An 18983-nucleotide genomic window follows, 5' to 3' on the forward strand; every position below is an offset into this window, starting at 1 on the left:
CTGAAATGGCTGGTCTGGGTACAAGTCTGCGCAGATCCCCGGCCTGTGTCTGGGTGCGTGCCGCATGTTCTGCGGAGTTATCTGCAAAACTTTAGTTTTGGATCACCGATGCCATGATCCGATGCACTGTTCAGATCCCTGCTCATCAAGCGAATTCTGTCTGTTCAAATAAAACAAGGACACCACCCAATGCGAAATATAGAAATATATCACCGGGACTGGATGTGATTCCTATCATATTGACGATGGAGTTTGGGTGACGGGATTGAGCCAAGGTCGAAGCCGAACAGCGTGGATCATGACATGCATCACGATCTTCCAACAGCCAGAGCCGATGTCACAGTCAACCCATCGTCGTCGGAGCTCGCTCATGGTCCCAAACAATGTGGCGTTGAACGCCCATAAGAGAGCCGATTAGCTTATGCCTGTGCTCCTTGACGTAAACGGACTGATCGAGATGTAGAGAGGGAATCTGTAAATGTCGAAGGAGTAAGCTTGGAGACGTCGCATCGCGGAATCTGGAGGGAAACGAGACAGAATAAGGCTACTTACAGATGAAAAAAAAATAGAATGGGCGCCGCCTCTGTTCTCCGTATTGTCTAGTTTCGATAATCACTGATGCTTCTGCTTGCCTTCAACTGCGCGAACCAAGTCGAGAATTTTCAAATGTTCATCATTAAAATGCGAGAGCGACACGTCCGTGGTAATAGCCTGTGCATGATCCTTTCAGCGGTCTATGAATGCACTCAGAACGAATTCTCACCAGCATGCAGAAGAAATTCCCTGTGCTCCTTGAGCAATTGACGGTCTCTCCGCTGTTCATTATATATCTCGAACTGCTACCTGGAATAAGATGAATATTGCAAGGATATTGCCCATTCTGTGCCATCAATTTGTTAGAAGAATCAAAACAGAAAACGAATACACACAATGACGACTTGCCGGTATCGACGCTCGACAGCATACTCTGGAAGCATAAACCATCAAAACCTTGTACTTGTTGATGTCGGGCTTGCTGTCATCACCACATTATTATATTTCAGGACGAATACAAGACCTCACGTTGAAGTGGATTGATTTATCGTATCGTATCACCTCAGAGGGTATGCATAGCTGGAACTCACCAGAGCTTCGGCTCTGGGAGTTGACTGGAGCTACAGGACACAAATGGAGGACGACGCAGGGGCATGTGCCGGCAATAGTGGGATGGATGAACAAGACGCAGACCTTGATACTAGTAGTGGCGAGACCTGCAGCTGATGGTTTCTCAGAAGAAGAAGCATTGGGGGCCGGCTCAACCGGCAACCCGCTCTGGATGACCACCTGCGTGAATGCATTAGAACTGCAACATTGGTACGTGGATATGATCACAGAAGGGCGTGAAACAGATTTATGAGTGAGTCGCAGTGGAAAGACAAGATATCTAGACTTGCTTTCAGAAACACTCGCAAGCTTTGCATGAGCCTTCGAACATCACCGTTGCGTGACAAGATGCTGTAAGCAGAGAAGCTGAGAACAAGAAGGAAACTCACAAAGCACAACAGGCGCAGTCATGTGTTATCATCGTCAATGGCAGGATGCATAATAACATCAAAATGCTCATCGATTGAAATTACTATAATATCCCTCAACTAGTAAGAACTGGTAAACTCTTGTAGAGCACTCTGGGCTAGCTGTGGTGAGACTCTGTCAAGGGCTATGTGGAAGTTGTTTTTAGAACCGGATTATCTGACACGTACTATACGTCAACTGCAGCATGGCTCTGGCGTTTGTCCGGGATAGTCCGATCATGGTTGAGCACCGAGCTGGGGCTCTGAGTTCACAACGAGAAGATGCACACGATTGCTACTTAACTCGTGCTCATTGGTCACTCTATAAGGCAGAATAGGTTGGATCAGTTGATGGACTCCGGCGACGAAAATGACCATGGCAGGAGAGTGAAAAGCAAGTGGATTTAAGTAAGAGGAGGCAGCGGGGTTGCAGCGGTAACATCAAAAGTCAAAGCTGTGTAATGCCGCACAGGTGCCAAGGGTTGTGTTAAGAACGGTTGCCATACGCACGCACATTCAATCAGGTGGATTCCCTCGCTCTTCCCCCAAGTTGCGAGCCTCTAGATGACATCAAAACAATTTGAACTTTCTGCGCTGACGAACTGACGGACAGCTTCGGCAGGCGACGTTTATCATCTGCCAGTAGTTGGGTATCCTCCGAAATCACTATCAACGTCAGGCCACAAGATACGTCACTGACGGTCTCTCGGATACTTTCAAACAACAGCCTTACACGTACTTGTCAACCTCTGGCGGAGAAATAGGACATGGTTTTTAGATTGCGACAGCCCACTGCGGCAGCCAAGAAATTGGTTCTGATACCCGTGTTGACCATGGAGGGTCACAAAGACTATATGTCATCTATATCCTACTTTCCGGACGGGAAGCGTAACATCAGCGGGTCAAGCGATAAGACCACTCGTCGATGGGACCTAGAAGCGGGTAAAGAAATTAAGGAGGTGCGCGATGTTTGTGAACAGGAAGTACATGCTGTGTGGATATCAAGAAATGCTCGATGGGTTGTCACTGCAGGTGGAGACAGTGGCCCCGGAACCGGGGAGTTCAAAGTCTGTGAGGTTGAGACAGGGATCATCGTGAGAACATTTGAAGGTCACTCGCGGAGGATCAACTGCGTCGACATCTCTAGCCGGACAGCATGCTGCTGGCGAGCGGGGCAGAAGACAAAACAGCGCGGGTATGGAGCTTGGAAACTGGCACACTCGTGGCTGGTCCATTCCAGAGCATTTATTTGGTGGGCGCAGTCCGATTTTCGAAAGACTCCAAGAAGCTCGCAGTCAAATCGCGGTGGGGAAAATACCTTGAAGTGTGGGATGTCGAAACACAGAAACTGGATGTCAAAGTGGGGACATCTGGTCACTGGTGGCGCTCACTTCTCATTTACACCAGTGTTTTGGACTAACAATGACAAAACAATCGTAACTGCATTCAGCTTCCAATACTTTAGCCCCCCAAACACGATCTATGAATTCGACGCATCTACGTTGGAGACTGTTGGAGCTCCCTTCGAAGGGCACACTCATATCTAGAACTTTCACTTAATTGTGCTCTCCTCGCTAGTGCTTCTGATGATAACACCATCAAGCTTTGGGCGTTCGAGTCCCGTCAGCTCCTCGCCTCATTTGATGTTATGTATCCTCGTCGTCTCATCCTCTCACCTGACTCGTGCCAACTAGTTTACACCACCCGGCGCAACAACAACATCTACTTATGCAACATTCTCCCTGAGATCCTTGCTAGCATTCAGCCTGTACCACAAGTTAGAGTGCGCAGCCAACCCCGAATACTACTGTCGTTCATGCGCTAACATTTTCCTACAGATCAGTGCTCTTAGAAACCTACCTTTCGCTGATGTACTCATCCCTTTCATTTGATCATTTACACCACTCCATTAATCCCATCTTTACAGTCTGGCGCACTCTCTCTCAACGCGAATCAATCCACTAGTGAGGCCCCATCGAATGCGCAACAGTGCCTCCCTTTCCACTCTCTAACACCTCCCCCTGTCAGTTTCGCCCGTCGTGCAGGGTCCTAATCATGGACTGACACACGCCGGAAACTCTCGCATACAGCCTACCAACATGCAACCGCTTCCTGACATGTGGAAGTGGCCCTACTCTTCTCCCTCCGCCGCAGATACCCTCTTCTACAGTAGGTTTGCGGCTACCCCAGTTACGCTCCGACTGCCGCGAACTCCTTCCCTCTCCCATACGCATACAGTCTTCTCTGCTTGTAATGACGAGCCTGGCAATCTCACCCCTGAGGTAATGCTCCGAGACCTCTCAAAATGTATCGCAAAGGATGGCGATTACCCTGTTGCTCGTGGCGGGTTCGGGGAGATCTGGAAATGCACCTTGTACATCATTCCCAGACCGGTCAAAGTTTGTTTGCAGTGTTTTTTTTTCCATCAGTCTGAAACTGATCATTGGGCAGGTCGCGGTGAAAGCATTGCAGGTCTATGCTGCTGATCAACTTGGTGCAGCGAAGACGAAAAAAATCAAAAGTGAGTTTCTTGACGGACGACTGCATCTTTCCTTACGGGTTGTCACTTTGTAGAGAATAAAGCATGAACTCAGAATATGCGCCAAACTCAAGCATGCAAATATTCTATCCGTCTACGGTTATACGTATGGCTTCGGCCCATTCCTAGCGATAGTCAGTCCTTGGGCGGAGAATGGTAACCTGTCGGACTATTTGGAGCTCGAGGGTGCGGCTCTTGGTTTCGTTAGAAGATTTCAGATCGTAGGTCCCCCTTTGTATTTCGCGCAGACCACAAATTGATGGCAATCTCAGCTCAGGGATATCATAGCTGGTCTGCAATATCGTACGTGCTAGTTATTCTCAGTGCCAGACTTGGAGTAGTAATATTCCTCACAGTTCATGCTAACAGTGTCATCCATGGTGACTTCAATGGGGTAAGTTTGACTACTCGATAGTTTCGATTTGATTGAGACGTGAGTTCCAGCCCAACGTGCTGATCCATGGTGATGGCACTGCGTGTGTCGCCGACTTCGGTCTTTCCTTGATGTATTCGGAGGTCATAAGCGCCTCTCAGGCTTCCTGGACTTCCACCCTCAAAGGCAATGTACGATGGATGGCTCCTGAACTGCTTGTAGAGCGGGAGGATGGATCTCCGGCGCGGCCGAGCGAGCAGAGCGACATCCCCCCATTCGGCGGTATCATGTTGCAGGTACGTCTGGGGTAATTCTTACCTCTGGTTGATATCTTCAGCTCCGCTTTTAGGTCCTCACCAATAACGCTCCCTATCATTACCTTCAGAATGATGCTGCCATCATCTGGGCTATATAGAAGTCGGAAAAAGCCTTCCCGATCTCGTTATGCTGATCTCCCTGAACAATACTGGGAGTTTATCGAGCAATGTTGGTCTACTGATCCTCGTGGCCGTCCATCGACGGAGGGAGTTGATGTGAGGATCAGGAATGAATATGTAGATCTCGTTGATTCTCGAACTCCTTTGCATACAACGTGTTTACAGATAGACATTATGAGGCATGGTCCCCCAGACCCCTTCGAATACCTACACACAAAAGACTGGTACTCGTCATGCTGAAGAATGGAGGCGTGAATCGCCATGTTGACTCCTATTGTCACTACTGCAATAGTATGGCTCAGCTTTGTGACGCCCTGAACCAAAGAGTTGTATCGTATATACCTCATAGCCAGAAAAATATTCCAAGCTCTGTGGACCGTGTCAACACGAGCACGATATCACCACTGCTCGACTGCAATTTAGAATTCAGAAGAGAGTAGCTCATCCACACAATTTCATTCCACCCCGTGTCTTCCTGTATGTTACAAGTTGGTGGAAATTCCCTTGTTACAAGTGGTAAAAGACAGGGCAGATCACAATAAATGACATACGTGATGAAAGTAGAGCGCTTCTTCAGGATGTACAGGGCACACCAGTAATTGTCACTTTCCTGTGGACCGCGCTTCTTGATCAAGACTTGTTGCATCGAACGAAAGGGAAGAATTTATTCCGAAGAGTTACAGAAGGAATACTTAACCTGACATTTCGCACTTGCTGGCAGCTGTGACCATATCAGTATATCAATTCATTCGGAATGCAGAAGCTCAATGTATCGCATCACCTCCGAGGCGGTGAGCGGCAAACGCTGACTGACTCTGGGACGGACTGCAGCTGCGGAGCATGATTAACCAATGTGTGCGCCATTTCTTCTTCATGCCGTGGGGTTTCAATGAGCCAAGAGGGACCCTCGATGTATAGAAGGGTGCTCACCCTCACAACAGCATAGCACACGGAAGGGCATGGACAGTTGAGCTTGTCGAGGACGTCTATGAGACTCTGAAATGGCCGGTCTAGGTACAATTATGCGCAGACTCCCGGCCTGTGTCGGGGTGCGTCCCACATGTTCTGCGGAGTTACGTGCAAACTTTAGTTTCGGATCACCGATGCCATGATCCGATGCACTGTTCGTTGCTCACCGTCGTTTCGGCAGATTCCTGTTCATAAAGCCAATTCTGTCTATTCAAATAGAACAAGGGCGCCACCAAAGATCAATGCAAATTGTAGAAATATATCACCGGGACTGGATGATGTGACTCCTACCATATTGACGGAAGGTACCTCTAGAAACGGCTATGTAGCATTACATTTGTCCGACACAGGATTGAGCAAAGGTAAGAGCTGAATAGTGAGAATTATGACGCGCACATGCAAATCACGATGCTCAACCATTGAAATTTCTATGTCACGGTCGACCCATCCTCGCCAGAGCTCGCTCGTGTGTTACTGCGGGGCCCAAAACAATGCGGCGTTGAGTCGATTAGCTTATGCTTGTGCTCCTTGACGTAAACGGACTGATCAGGATGTAGAGGTACTTGGGAATGTGTGAAATTTGAAGGATTGTATTGCGCCAGTTGTAAGCTTGGAGACGATGCAACGCAGGGTAACAACTTGCTAAAATATCAACCTGGCTGAGAAAAATCAAACCTTGGAGGGAAACGACAGAATGGGGCTACTTACAGATGAAAAAATAGAATGGGCGCCACCTCTGTTCCCTGCATTGTCTAGTTTCGAGAATCACTGATGCTTCTGCCGTTAATGAAGGAATCTTCTGCTTACCTTCAATTCCGCCGACCAAGTCGAGAATGTTCGAATATTCGTCATCATCGAAAGGCGAGAGCGACACATCCGTGGTAATAGCCTGTGCACCCCCCATTTCAGCGGCCTGTGGATGCACTCGGAATGAATTCTCACCAGCATGCACAAGAAATTTCTTGCGTTCTTTGAGCAATTAAGGACTCTGCTACTGTTTATTGTACATCTCGCATTGCTGACTGGAATCAGATGAATATTGCGTTGATATTGCCCATTCTGTCTCATCAATTTGTCAGAAGAATCTTGTGATAAAAACAGAAAATGAATACACACAATGACGACTTGCCAGTATTTACGCCCGACAGCATACTCTAGAAACATAAACCATCAAAACCTTGCGCTTGTTGATGTCGGGCTTGCTGCGATGTGTATGGCTGGAACTTAGCGAAACTCTGGCTCTGGGAATTGACTGGAGCTATAGGAGATGGCTGCAAGACACAATTAGGGGACGACGGATTGGCGTGGACCGGCAATAATGGGATGGATAAACAAGACGACGACGACCGTGGTAGTGGCAGAACATGCAGTTGATGATTGCTCAGCGGAAGAAGAGGAGGCTGGTTTGACTCAGCAACTCGCTCTGGGCGTCCGAATGTGTGAATGTATCAGAACTGCGACATTAGTACGTGGATATAATAACAGAAGGGCGCGAAACAAATTATGAACGAGTCGTAGCGGAAAGGCAAGGTATCTTAACTTGCTTTCAGAAACACTCACAAGCTTTTATGAGCCTCCGAACATCATCGTTGCGTGACATGATGTTGTAGGCAGAGAAGTCGAGGACACGAGAGAAACTCACAGAGCACAACAGGCGTAGTCATATGTGGTATCATAGTCAATGTCAGGACCCATAATAACATCAAAATGCTCATCAGTTGGAATTACTGTGATATCCCCCAACTAGTAAGAACTGGTAAACTCTTGTAGAGGAGTCTGGGCTAGTTGTAGTGAGACTCTGTCAAGGGGTATGTGGAGGTTGTTTTTAGAACTGGATTATCTGGCACGTACTATATGGTCGACTGCAGGATGGCTCTGGCATTTATCTGAGATAGTCCAATCATCGTTGAGCGTTGAGCTAGGACTCTGAGCTCACAGCGAGAAGACGCACACGATTGCTACTTAACTGGTGCTCATTGGTCACTCTGCAGGTCAGACTGGGTCGAATCAGTTGATAAACTCCGGCAACGGAAATGACCATGGCAGGAAGGTGAAAAGCAAGTGGATTTGATTAAAAGGAGGCAGCGGGGTTGCAGCGGTTACATTAAAGTCAAAGCTGTGTAATGCCGCATAGGTGCCAAGGGCTGTGTTAGGAAGGGTTACCAGACGCGCGCATATTAGAGTCAATCAGTGAATCGCTCGCCCCCAAGCCCCAAGCCTCTAGGTAACATCAAAACAGCTTGAACGTTCTGCTTTGACAAACTGCTTTGGCAGGTAAAGTATACCAGCTGCCAGTAGGTGGGTATCCTTCGAAATTACAGGCCACAGGATACGAGAAAGCCTCACCGACAGTCCTTCGAATACATTCAAATAAAACACTGTCCGCATCTGCTAAACCTTGCTGGCGGATAAACGGGACATGATTTCCAGATCGCAACAGCCCAATGCGGCAGCAAAGAAATCGACCCTGACAACCGTGCTGACCTTGGAGGGTCACAAAGGCTCTGCTCCATGCATATCCTACTTTCTGGATGGGAAGCGAATGATCAGTGGATCAGACGATAAGACCATTCGTGGATGGGACCTAGAATCGGGTAAGGAAATAGAGGAGGCGCGCGATGATTGTGAACAGAAAGTATGTGCTGTGGGAGTATCAAGGGATGGTCGATGGGTTGTCACTGGTGGCGGAGATGGCTTTACCGGAGGGGAGCTCAGACTCTGTGAGATTGAGACGGGGATCGTGAGAACATATGAAGGTCACTCGCAGAGGATCACCAGTATTGATATCTCCGAGGACAGCACACAGCGGGGCAGAAGATTTCACAGTGCGGATATGGAGCTTGGAAACGGGCAAACCCGTGGCTGGTCCATTCAAAAGTGCCGACTGGGTGGGCGTAGTTCGATTCTCACGAGACTCGGAGAAGCTCGCAGTCAAATCGCGGTGGGGAAAATACCTTGAAGTGTGGGATGTCGAAACACAGAAACTGGATGTCAAAGTGGCGACATTTGGTGTTGCGAGCTTCTCATCTATACCAGTGTTTTGGACTACCAATGACAAAACCATCGTAACTGCATTCAGCCTCAGACACTATGACACTACGAGGACGATCTATGAATTCGACGTGTCTACACTGCAGACGGTCGGGGCCCCCTTCGAAGGACACACCAAAATCATCACCGGTCTAGCACTTTCACTTGATTGTGCACTCCTCGCTAGTGCTTCTGCTGATAGGACCATCAAGCTGTGGGCCTTCGAATCCCGCCAGCTCCTAGCCTCATTCGATGTTCTGTCTACTGTCCCCCACCTTATCCTCTCACCTGACTCGCGTCAACTAGTTTACACCACCGTGCGCAACAACAACATCTACTTATGCAACATTCTCCCTGAAATCCTCGCTAGCATTCACCATGTACCGCAAGTTAGAGTGCGCAGCCAATCCCGAATACTACTATTGTTCATGCGCTAATGTTTTCTTGTAGACCAGTGTTCCTGGAAACCTACTCCTCGCTGATGTACTCATCCCTTTCTTTTGTTTATTTACACTACTCCATTAATCTCATTTTTGCAGTCTGGCGTACTCTCTCTCACTGTAAATCAATCCACTAGTGAGGGCCTACTGAATGCGCAACAGAGCCTCACTTTCCACTCTCTGTCACCTCCCACTTTCAGTTTCGCCCGTCGTCGCGCAGGGCCCGAATCCTGGACTGAAAGACACGCCGGAAACTCTCGCATACAGCCTACCGACATGCGACTGCTTACTGACATGCGGCAGTGGCCTACTCTTCTCCCTTAACCACAGATGCCCTCTTTTCCAGTAGGTTTATGGCTAACTCAGTTATGCCCCGACTCTCGTGAACTCCTTCCCTCCTCTTCCCACACGCATACAGTCTTCTCCGCTCATGATGTTGAGCCTGACAATGTCCCCCCTGAGGCAACGCTCCGAGACCTCTCGCAATATATCACCAAGGATGAAGACTACCCCGTTGCTCGGGGCGGGTTCGGGGAGATCTGGAAATGCACCTTTCACATCGATCGCAGACCGGTCAAAGTTCGTTTCAAGTTGCAGGATTGTTTGTTCATCAGTCTCAAATTGATAATTGGGCAGGTTGCGGTGAAAGCATTGCAGGTTTATGCTGCTGATCAACGTGGTGCAGCGAAGATGAAAAAGATCAAGGTAAGTCTCTCGACAAAAGGCTGCGTCTCTCCTTATGATGGGTTGCCACTTCGTAGAGAATAAAGCGTGAACTCAAAATATGCGCCAAACTCAAGCATGCAAATATTTTACCCGTTTATGGTTATACATATGGCTTCGGCCCATTCCTAGCGATAGTCAGTCCTTGGGCGGAGAATGGTAGCCTGTCGGACTATTTGGAACCCGAGGGTGTGGCTTTTACTCTCGTTAGAAGATTCCGGATTGTAAGCCCCCCCTTGTATCTCGTGCAGACCATAAACTGATGGCAATATCAGCTCAGGGATATCATAGCTGGTCTGCAATATCGTACGTGCTAGTTATTATCAGTGCTTGACCTGGAGTAGTAATATTCCTCACAGTTCATGCTAACAGTGTCATCCATGGTGACTTCAATGGGGTAAGTTTGACTACTCGATAGTTTCGATTTGATTGAGACGTGAGCTCCAGCCTAACGTGCTGATCCATGGTGATGGCACTGCATGTGTTGCAGACTTCGGTCTTTCCTTGATGTATTCCGAGATTATCAGCGCCTCCAAGGCTTCCTGGACGTCCACGCTCAAAGGAAATATGCGATGGATGGCTCCTGAGCTGCTCGTGGAACAGGAGGATGGATCTCAAGTTCGGCCAAGCGAGCAGAGCGACATGTATTCATTTGGCGGTATCATGCTGCAGGTACGTCTGGGTTAATTTTGGCCTATCATTGATATCATAAGCGCTACTCGTAGGTCCTCACCAACAAAGTACCCTATTATTACCTCTCGAATGATGCTGCCATCATCCTCTGCATAGCCAAGTCGCAAACACCCTCCCGATCTCGTTATGCTGAGCTCCCTGAACGATACTGGCAGTTTATCGAGCAATGTTGGTCTACTGATCCTCGGGAACGTCCCTCGACGGAGGGAGCTGACACAGCGATCAGGAATGAATTTTATTCGCTGTCCGGATCTGGCTGAATCTGGAACTGCCTTTCATATAACAGTCTTATGCACAGTACAATCAGATAGACAGCATGACAGCATGAGACACGGTATGCTATTACACGTAGGCTCATCCCCCGGACCCCTCCGAATACTTACACACACAAAAAGACTTTTCGTTACTGGTATCCTTCACGTTGAAGAATGGAGGCGTGAATCGCTATGTTGACTCCTATTGTCACTGCTGCAATAGTATGAGTCGGCTTCTTGATGTCCTGAACAAAAGAGCTGTGTCACGAATATCCCATGAAGCCAGAAAATATTCCAAGCCCTGTGGACCGTTTTAACAAACCCTAAACTCTAGCGTGGTGGTTGAACCTAACTGCGCATATTCCCTTGTTATGCTTATCGGAAGAGCAAGTAGCTCATCCACACAAGTTCATTCTACCCCGTGTCCTTCTGTATGTCCTTACGAGTCAGTCTTAGTAGTAGGAGACCGAGGGCACATCATAATAAATCACACGTGATGAAAGTAGAGCACTCCTTCAAGCTTCAGGCCTGCAGGGTGTATACGGGCACATCAGTTGCCACCGTCTCGTGAACGTCAAGGCTTGTTGCATACAACGAGTCTTTCGTTACAGAAGGAATAATCTGACATTTGACTTCGCACGTATTGCGACCCTATCAGCATGTGAATCCATGGGGCTATCGTCAGAAAAAATGTACGTAGGTTGGTATAAATTTCTGGTGCTCCACTAAGTACACAGTATGTGTCAACGAATCCGCTGCAGGCTTGACCGTGGGAGCAGCGACCAGCTGGAGGCGAAGTTTTCCTAAACATGTCTCTCCCTTATTGTGCCAATGCCCGCCCGTTCTCTGCCCAAATGTGGCAATCTGACATACCAACTCGTGAAGCTTTGATAATACCAGAGAACTTAATTGTTTGAGTCATCTGTCTCCGAATATGGTGTCTTCCAAGATCATATCCGAGTCTACGCGCCGTGTTTTACCGCTCCTCGATAAAGCTGGCTGGTGCTATCGTCGAAGTCCACTTCACACTCGTGCACGGATCAGACAATTAAAGGGGTCAGTCTTCAATCAGAGTTAATGCTATGCTTTAGGAGCTCGTAGTATGGCCCGAGAGAAACTCGAAAAACTGAGGTATGTCATTCAACACAAGTCAACCAGTCTTTCGTACATTGAGCTTTTAGGTGGTACCTCAGTACGTACTTCATGAGTTCCATACTTTCTGGAACTCTGATGGAAGTCATGCAAGATAAGGACGATAACAGATGGACCTGTCCCGAGTCCTTGTGTGCGGACCTTATGCAATTGTGATTGCTACTCAGACGGGTAAACAGGGTTAGGCCAGCTGGCGCCGCAGTTCGGCTCTTCTCTCAAGTACAAATCTTTAGTACTCGAGCACAGGATTTGCAGTGTCAATGCTCCGAGTCAGCGCTCATGTCGATTTCAAGCAGGCACATTCACACACCCCAGCTTGTCACTTGACTCTTTCCTCCAGATGAAACCAGAAAACAATATCGACACTTCCCAAGTGAAAGGGAACGCTTCTCTGGAGATAAAACTTACATTGCTAAACTCCTTGGTGCAGCTGAGCCGCCGTGATGTCTTGCGTTCGACTGGCAAACCCTTCAGAGGTTTCGCAGCCGAATTCGTGTCCCGGATGCAACTAGCAGAGGCATCTACCTTGTCAAAGGCAGAGGAGCCCGACAAACTCGAGGGACGTACTGTCTTTGAGGTGATTGTCGATGAAGGTGCCTAGATTTCTGGTATACGCTCTGCTCATTGACATATCATGGGGTACCCTTAGACATGGCCAATGAACTTGAAGTTGGAACCATGCACGGTGGCTGTCTGGCCATGCTAATTGAACTGCATGTTTATTCTACTCATGTTTGTCTGGAGCTAATATGGATGCGCAGCTGCTCGCCAACGCCCATTTATGTTCTTAGGGCTTCGACAGGCGCTCATGGCGTATTCGGTGTACAACAGTCTTTGAATATTGTGTTCCACTCACCAGCAGTGCCGTACGTTCAAATGGCACATTAATTATTTTTTTGCTGAACCATTGTGTCAGGGGCGATAAGCTGCACATCGTGAGCACGACACTTGCCCTTGGTAGCCGGGTACGCTCGGGTCGTTGTGAAGTGAGATTCTGACAAGCTCTCATTGCGCCATCCGCTTACGTAGCTTCGACAGGTATGGAATGTAACGCGACACCGACTAGTCGCATCAGCTGCATACATCAACATGGTTCCATCTGAATCATCCAAACTCTGACCAACGTGCACGAGTTGTCATGTTGATTCCTTACACATAACACGATCCTGATTCCTGACTGCCTGAAAAGTTTATTTATTCTATGTACATAATGTAGTTATCCGCAGGATGTGGTATTCGCCGGGTATCTATAACCCAAATGTATACGAGGACGTCACGATATATATAGCGCAAATGATCTGCGATCTCGAATGATAAGCAACGCAAATGAATTTATCTCTTCCAAGTGTTTATATCGGGAGGCATGAAGGGACCAGCCTAGACTCTCCACGCGCCAATAGATCTCGATATGACCATCCTCTTGGCCTCCTATGCCTTGAGTGCTTTGAGAAGCAGTAATAGTTTTCCTCATCGGATGTCGTTGACGCTTACGCTGCCCATTTTTACGTCATTGTCGATGAGGAAGTCAAACACACGAAATAGCCCTTGTCGTCGTCGGGGCCAGACGAGAATGCCGAGTCTGGCACGGGGGTGAGGGTGATTTCCCTAAAACTGATTCTGAAAGACGAAGAAGAGCAAGACCGGTGAAAAGTGAAATCGTAATTTTTAACGCAGCTGGTAAGTGTGAATTAGCCCATTCAACCAGACCCGCGCCAGAAGGATTCAGCTGTACAAGGTTCATAAAATTAGTATCTCAGCGCAGAGAAGGCAGTGGAAAACTCGCAGTAGGGTGTGTCTCTCTAGTCGAGCGGGGAGGAGCTTGGTTCGCCACAGAAGATGATTTGGACTCGTCCCTCAGGCTGGCTTGAAATGGACTGCTGAGTAAAAAACGAATCAAGACGCGTCCGTTCGCTATCCTGTGCCAGCGATGGTAAACCCATCAGGACGCGAGTATCACGAAAAGATAGCTTATTTGGATTCTCGCAACGCAAAGCCTTTCGTGTCGCATCGCGAGCGGTAGGAGACGGCAATCGGGAGGTAAGGTTCATCGCCTAGGCAACTGTTGGAGGGATGGTGGGTATGTTGATGGAAGAAACAACAAGCTCTGTTTAACAGAATGATAGATAAGCGATCGAAGATGATGGCTCCTCTAATAGTCACTTTCATCACGTACAACGATTTACTCATCAGGGCTGAAGAAATGCGCCTTGTGGGTGTCGTGCAATATGCTGAAGCCATAACGTCCTGGATCGACGTTCTCGTCTGCAATAACCTTGTATCCGACAATATCGATGTGTCGTCCCTCGATTTTCACCTCATGAACAACTTGCATAAGTATATGACTCATTATTAAGTAGGCTTGACCCCCACCGTCTTGATGTCGCTCCGTGGGATGTACAGATGTGGGCCTTTGATAACGAAGTACCGCACCTTCCAGGCATTGTAATGGTCGCCTTTCTTGCGCATCCATCCTTGGTGATCAGGGTGCCGATCTAGTCAATGATACTCTTTCGTGGCTTGAACGTACTAGGACCTCGAGACTGGCTCTCGAGCCCATCGGCGTGTTTTTTCAGTACCGTCGGGTCTTTCAGGGTTCTCTTTCAGTGTTTGACTGTCCGCATCCTTGCCTCACAGCTTCTCAGACGTCTTCTCCTTCTCCCTCAACTCCCTCTTCCCATCAAGAGAATCGCTGCGCGAGTGATTGTGAAGAGTGCTGGAAAGTGATCCATCTGACGTTGATGGGCGACCTGAGGCTTCTTGCTGTTGTACAGCTGGGAAAGATAAAGACTCGAAGATTCTTCCATTGGGCTTTCGTTGTCAATCAATGACCTGTTTGAAAGTGAGTGATTGAGCAAACTATAAAAAAGCTCAGTGCGTACCGGCTGATCGTTAGCAGAGGCTTCCTGGACGTCCAGAAAGAAGTCGTGAAAGTGCCTCTGAACAAACTATGCCGCTCTGTGCCTCTCGTCGTACCCTCCCGTTTATTCCGGCTATGCTTGCTGCCAATACTGGAGTTGTCCAGTAACTCCCGTTTCTGTGACGATCTGGGTGTTACCACCGCCAACGCCAAGGGCACTCAAGTCGAGAGTGCAGTGGTAGAATTATCGAGGAATGTGTTGCCCTTCTCCTTCGCGGTAGACGTGAACTCTGTGGAATGGCCAAAGAGGTGCTGGGCCCTGGCGTTGTTTGGCAACAGATAGTGCATTTTCTCCCTGCCGAAAAGATTTTCACTGATACGCATAGAAAGAATATATGAAAAGGGTTTTATTGCGGGTTCGGTCAGGTGTCGAGGTTAGAACGAACTGTACAAGGTTTAGGATCTACGCCGCTGATGTTGTGGCTGTGTAGATATGAATTTGGCATCGGTTCTAAAAATGACATGGCTAGTGTCACTCTGTCGGCTAGTACTTCAAATTAGTAGACTGCCTCTCTCTCTCAGCGACACAGCGGTAGGAAGGAGCCTAGGCAGGGAGACCCACTTAAGGACGTTTGCGGCTACGATTGCAAAAGATATTACTTATATTCTTGCAGCTTACTTTTTTTTTCTTCCTCATCGTCGACCATGATGACAGCCACCTTTTCAAACACTACACGCACACTTTCTCTGAGTCTGCCACCGCCTTGATGTCACTCGCCCTCAATCATACGCATGTATACGCGTGTGCACTCAAACCCTATTCCTGCTGCTGCTGATTACGACTTCCAGCGGAGCTCCTAGGGAGATATTCTTGCTGATTGTCAACGGCATGTCAGAGTCCCATACTATCTCCGATGCGGAGTAACTACCATCTCGGCCAATTTCACCAGCCCTCCCCTGGTGTGCTGACTTTGGCGGGTCGTTGCACATTCGACGACCATCAAAGTTGTGCTTCCTGAACGACGCTCCGATTTATTTGATGATCGATTCTTTCCACCTCCGCTCCAGTTTTGGCTAATGATTGTACGCACTCTTCGGAATGTCATTACAGGCACAATACATCTCCGATAATTGTCAAATGTATCTGGGATTGAACGAGACACGCATCGTTTGCACCAATGCACATACGCTTATCCAAGCTCCCTCGCGGGATTATCGTAGATGCAAGCAACAGTGTCGAATTGACACAGGCAGGATCATTGATACGTCTGTCATTGTGCAAATGTACGTGCAATTACGAAGTCCGACAACATAGTAGCTGTACTGGCAGTACTGCTGTAGTGCGCTGTTGGGATGTCTGATATAGAAGCTGCCGCATATTAATAGTACACCAAATAATTGATCGGAATGTAACTCGACTGAGTCACTATCAAGGCCGTAGCCCACATCGTGCCCGATTAAGTGTCTGATATTTGTCTTTGAGATGCGCCTGCAACCACGGCAAAATATGGAATTCCCTCGCTGCGCTTACGAGCCACAGGGTGAAAAGCGCCACAATGCCACATGCACTCCCAGTGGTCGCGAGAGTGATGATGGGCGTGGACGTGAAGACCTGGTAAGAGAACGCAATTATGAAATACACCATGCTGCAGAAGATCAGCACTTCCGTGAGTAACGGAGGTCCAACAACAACAAAAATACTCACCCCCACAGCAGCATAGCATATGGAAGACCATGCACAGTCGCGAGAGACTTAGTGCCAAATATGGATCCTGTTACCCGCGTGAGGAATATAACCTGCGATGATTTTGTTTCAGCGATATTTGGTCACCGGTGCATTGCTCTTTCCTCACCGCTGCATCGGCAGATTCCTGCCCATACATCCGATTCTGTCTAGTGAGAAACAAGGATACGACCAACGATCCGACGATGCAAAATAAGGAAATGTACGTGCTGATGATCGTGACCGAACCCGCATTCTGGAGATTGACGGAAGGTACAGCTAGGAAACTGACGTCCACTGCTACCATTACAGTTGACTGATATGATTCAGCAAAAATAGGTGTCAAATGATAGGAATCGTAGTACGCACATACATCGTGATGCCCGACCACTCACTACTCAGCTTGCTGTTAAAGTTCTTCCAGCGCGGAGAGTTGATGCTCCGGTCGACCCACACTCGTCGGAGTTCTTCCATGTGTGACCGCGGAGCATCGAACAGTGCAACGTTAACGGCCCATGAAAAAGCCACTAAAAACTTTGACTTCTTCTCCTTGACGAAAAGAGGCTGGTCCGCGTTTAAACGGGCTTCAGGGAGTCCGCAAAAATTGAAAAATTGAGCTCGCGCTAGTTGGGAGGTTAGAAGCGATGTATTCTGCAGCGCGGCACTTACAGAAATAACGCATAAACCTCACTGAGAAACAATCATCCTCCGAAGGAAAACAGGATTCAAATATGACGCGTACCTATTACACATGTATAATGGGCGCCCTGGACGTCGTCTAGTGTCAAGAATCAGTGATCGCTCTGCTGCCATAGATAAGCCTTTCGCTTGCCTCCAAGCCGATCGATCAAATCCAGGATTTTCGATAATTCATCGGCGTCGAAGGGCGACAGCGATAAGTCTGTTGTAATAATCTCTATAAACTCGTTTCAGCGACACACAGTGCACTGAGAAGGAAATCTTACCAGCGCTAGCATGCACGACGACTTCCTTGAGTTCCTTGAGCAACTGAGGGCCTAGCAGCTTGTCACTGGGGTACATCTCGCAGTGTTGCCTGGAATCTGATTAACCTTGTACTAATACTGCAAGTCCTGTCCCATCAGTCTATCAGAAGAATGTCACGACCAGACAATGAATACACACAATGACAGACTTGCCAGTACTGATGTTGGATAGCATACTCTGAAGATGTAAATAATCAAGAACACATTAATATTTTCTCCTGTAAGAGGACGCACTGATGTGGCTCCACTTCTCGACGCCCAGAACTCCGTCAAAGATCCTTCTGGTGGGCATTTCATCAAGCCAGAAAAGCAGACGGTTGGGATGATCGACGAAATAGTACCTGCACACCCTAGTATGATGATCCCGACCCCTTGTCAACTCCACAACGAGCTCGATGTCACCACTGCGCAGCTCCAATCCACAACGTGAAGTCATCAGAGCGAGCAACTCATCGATACACGAGGTCATGCTAGATCGGCGTGGTTCGTCCCGCATGTTTGAGTCAGTGTAAATACCCTGTTACCTGTAATAAGCGACGGAGGGCACGTTGTAATGGATGGCATACGCGAACGGGGTCATGAAAGTATAGCGCTCCTTCGGGGTGTACACGGGCACACCAGTCACCACTGTCTTCTGCACTACGCTCCATCAAGTACTGTTTGCTCCAACGAAATGATCAGACTCACTCTGAATAGTCTCTCTTTCCAGCAGGAATGTTCACAAGTCTGACTTCACGCTTGCTGCGACCCTATTTAGTCCATGAATTCATCCGGAATATGAGAAGCTCACATTTGAGGGTTTTTATTGTATCGCATCACCTGGGAGGGCGTGGTTGCCCTGAACACTGGATGGCAGTGGACTGGAGCTGGTTGCTGGCCATGATTAGCTAATGTCACAGGAGTGTGGACTGACAATAGCGAGACGAATGAATTGGTCGCGGTCCCTGATGGCGGTGGCACCTGTAGTTGAGTAGGGTTGCTCAGAGGAAGGATGTGGGGCTGGATTGAACCAGCAACTCGCTCTAGGTGCTCGTCTCTTTGAGTGGGTGTGAACTGGCGCCTACGAGAATATAGTTGCAAAAGGGTATGAAACAGACGATGAGTGAGTCGTAAGGGGTAAGCAACATATCGAGCCAATACTTTCAGAAATACCCTCAATCGGTTTGTGAGCTTTCCACCTTCATGCTTGCGTAACATGATGTTGGTACCGGACAAGTGCAGACAAACTCAGGACACGAG

General features: G+C 48.2%; 4 protein-coding genes across 4 annotated transcripts; 3 read left to right on the plus strand and 1 right to left on the minus strand.

Moving 5' to 3' along the window:
• The first annotated feature begins 1971 nt into the window (after positions 1-1971).
• On the plus strand, positions 1972-5186 carry DFJ58DRAFT_741454 (kinase-like domain-containing protein). The gene is made up of 13 exons (XM_041387145.1): positions 1972-2644; positions 2698-2910; positions 3154-3333; positions 3389-3421; positions 3478-3573; positions 3641-3949; positions 4002-4022; positions 4051-4071; positions 4125-4310; positions 4362-4392; positions 4446-4483; positions 4534-4758; positions 4812-5186. The coding sequence occupies exons 1-13, from the start codon at positions 2318-2320 to the stop codon at positions 4875-4877; spliced, it is 1746 nt and encodes a 581-aa protein (XP_041249917.1). The 5' UTR covers positions 1972-2317; the 3' UTR covers positions 4878-5186.
• A 4653-nt stretch (positions 5187-9839) lies between these two features.
• DFJ58DRAFT_364243 (kinase-like protein) lies at positions 9840-11441 on the plus strand. Its single transcript, XM_041380042.1, has 7 exons — positions 9840-9917; positions 9975-10043; positions 10100-10285; positions 10337-10367; positions 10421-10458; positions 10509-10733; positions 10787-11441. The coding sequence occupies exons 2-7, from the start codon at positions 10029-10031 to the stop codon at positions 11012-11014; spliced, it is 723 nt and encodes a 240-aa protein (XP_041249918.1). The 5' UTR covers positions 9840-9917; positions 9975-10028; the 3' UTR covers positions 11015-11441.
• A 774-nt stretch (positions 11442-12215) lies between these two features.
• Positions 12216-13356, plus strand: DFJ58DRAFT_364337 (uncharacterized protein). Its single transcript, XM_041380043.1, has 5 exons — positions 12216-12753; positions 12810-12873; positions 12922-13026; positions 13077-13146; positions 13199-13356. Exons 1-5 carry the CDS (start codon positions 12501-12503, stop codon positions 13277-13279), a joined length of 573 nt encoding a protein of 190 aa, XP_041249919.1. The 5' UTR covers positions 12216-12500; the 3' UTR covers positions 13280-13356.
• A 2691-nt stretch (positions 13357-16047) lies between these two features.
• DFJ58DRAFT_759127 (uncharacterized protein) lies at positions 16048-18965 on the minus strand. The gene is made up of 13 exons (XM_041388335.1): positions 18535-18965; positions 18432-18485; positions 18311-18383; positions 17979-18261; positions 17898-17922; positions 17706-17794; positions 17573-17656; positions 17483-17518; positions 17410-17430; positions 17110-17363; positions 16871-17056; positions 16723-16814; positions 16048-16663 (listed from the first exon to the last, which is right to left on the minus strand). Exons 1-13 carry the CDS (start codon positions 18939-18941, stop codon positions 16447-16449), a joined length of 1821 nt encoding a protein of 606 aa, XP_041249920.1. The 5' UTR covers positions 18942-18965; the 3' UTR covers positions 16048-16446.
• Between the last annotated feature and the right edge of the window lie 18 nt (positions 18966-18983).

The sequence above is a fragment of the Suillus subalutaceus genome, assembly GCF_016647625.1.
Source record: "Suillus subalutaceus strain FC151 chromosome Unknown DFJ58scaffold_5, whole genome shotgun sequence".
Lineage (NCBI taxonomy): Eukaryota > Fungi > Basidiomycota > Agaricomycetes > Boletales > Suillaceae > Suillus > Suillus subalutaceus.

Excerpts from the sequence above, each read along its gene's own strand:
- DFJ58DRAFT_741454 (XM_041387145.1), top strand. The coding sequence starts at position 2,318 with ATGGTTTTTAGATTGCGACAGCCCACTGCGGCAGCCAAGAAATTGGTT. Across the intron at positions 4,311-4,361 it reads TCGTTAGAAGATTTCAGATC|CTCAGGGATATCATAGCTGG; the intron begins GTAGGTCCCCCT and ends TGGCAATCTCAG. Across the intron at positions 4,484-4,533 it reads TCCATGGTGACTTCAATGGG|CCCAACGTGCTGATCCATGG; the intron begins GTAAGTTTGACT and ends CGTGAGTTCCAG.
- DFJ58DRAFT_364243 (XM_041380042.1), top strand. Across the intron at positions 10,459-10,508 it reads TCCATGGTGACTTCAATGGG|CCTAACGTGCTGATCCATGG; the intron begins GTAAGTTTGACT and ends CGTGAGCTCCAG. Across the intron at positions 10,734-10,786 it reads TTGGCGGTATCATGCTGCAG|GTCCTCACCAACAAAGTACC; the intron begins GTACGTCTGGGT and ends CGCTACTCGTAG.
- DFJ58DRAFT_364337 (XM_041380043.1), top strand. The coding sequence starts at position 12,501 with ATGAAACCAGAAAACAATATCGACACTTCCCAAGTGAAAGGGAACGCT. Across the intron at positions 12,754-12,809 it reads TGAGGTGATTGTCGATGAAG|ACATGGCCAATGAACTTGAA; the intron begins GTGCCTAGATTT and ends GGGTACCCTTAG. Across the intron at positions 13,027-13,076 it reads TTCCACTCACCAGCAGTGCC|GGGCGATAAGCTGCACATCG; the intron begins GTACGTTCAAAT and ends CCATTGTGTCAG.
- DFJ58DRAFT_759127 (XM_041388335.1), bottom strand. The coding sequence starts at position 18,941 with ATGTTACGCAAGCATGAAGGTGGAAAGCTCACAAACCGATTGAGGGTA. Across the intron at positions 17,923-17,978 it reads CGAGAAGTGGAGCCACATCA|AGTATGCTATCCAACATCAG; the intron begins GTGCGTCCTCTT and ends TTACATCTTCAG. Across the intron at positions 17,795-17,897 it reads GCTATCCAACATCAGTACTG|GCAACACTGCGAGATGTACC; the intron begins GCAAGTCTGTCA and ends ATCAGATTCCAG.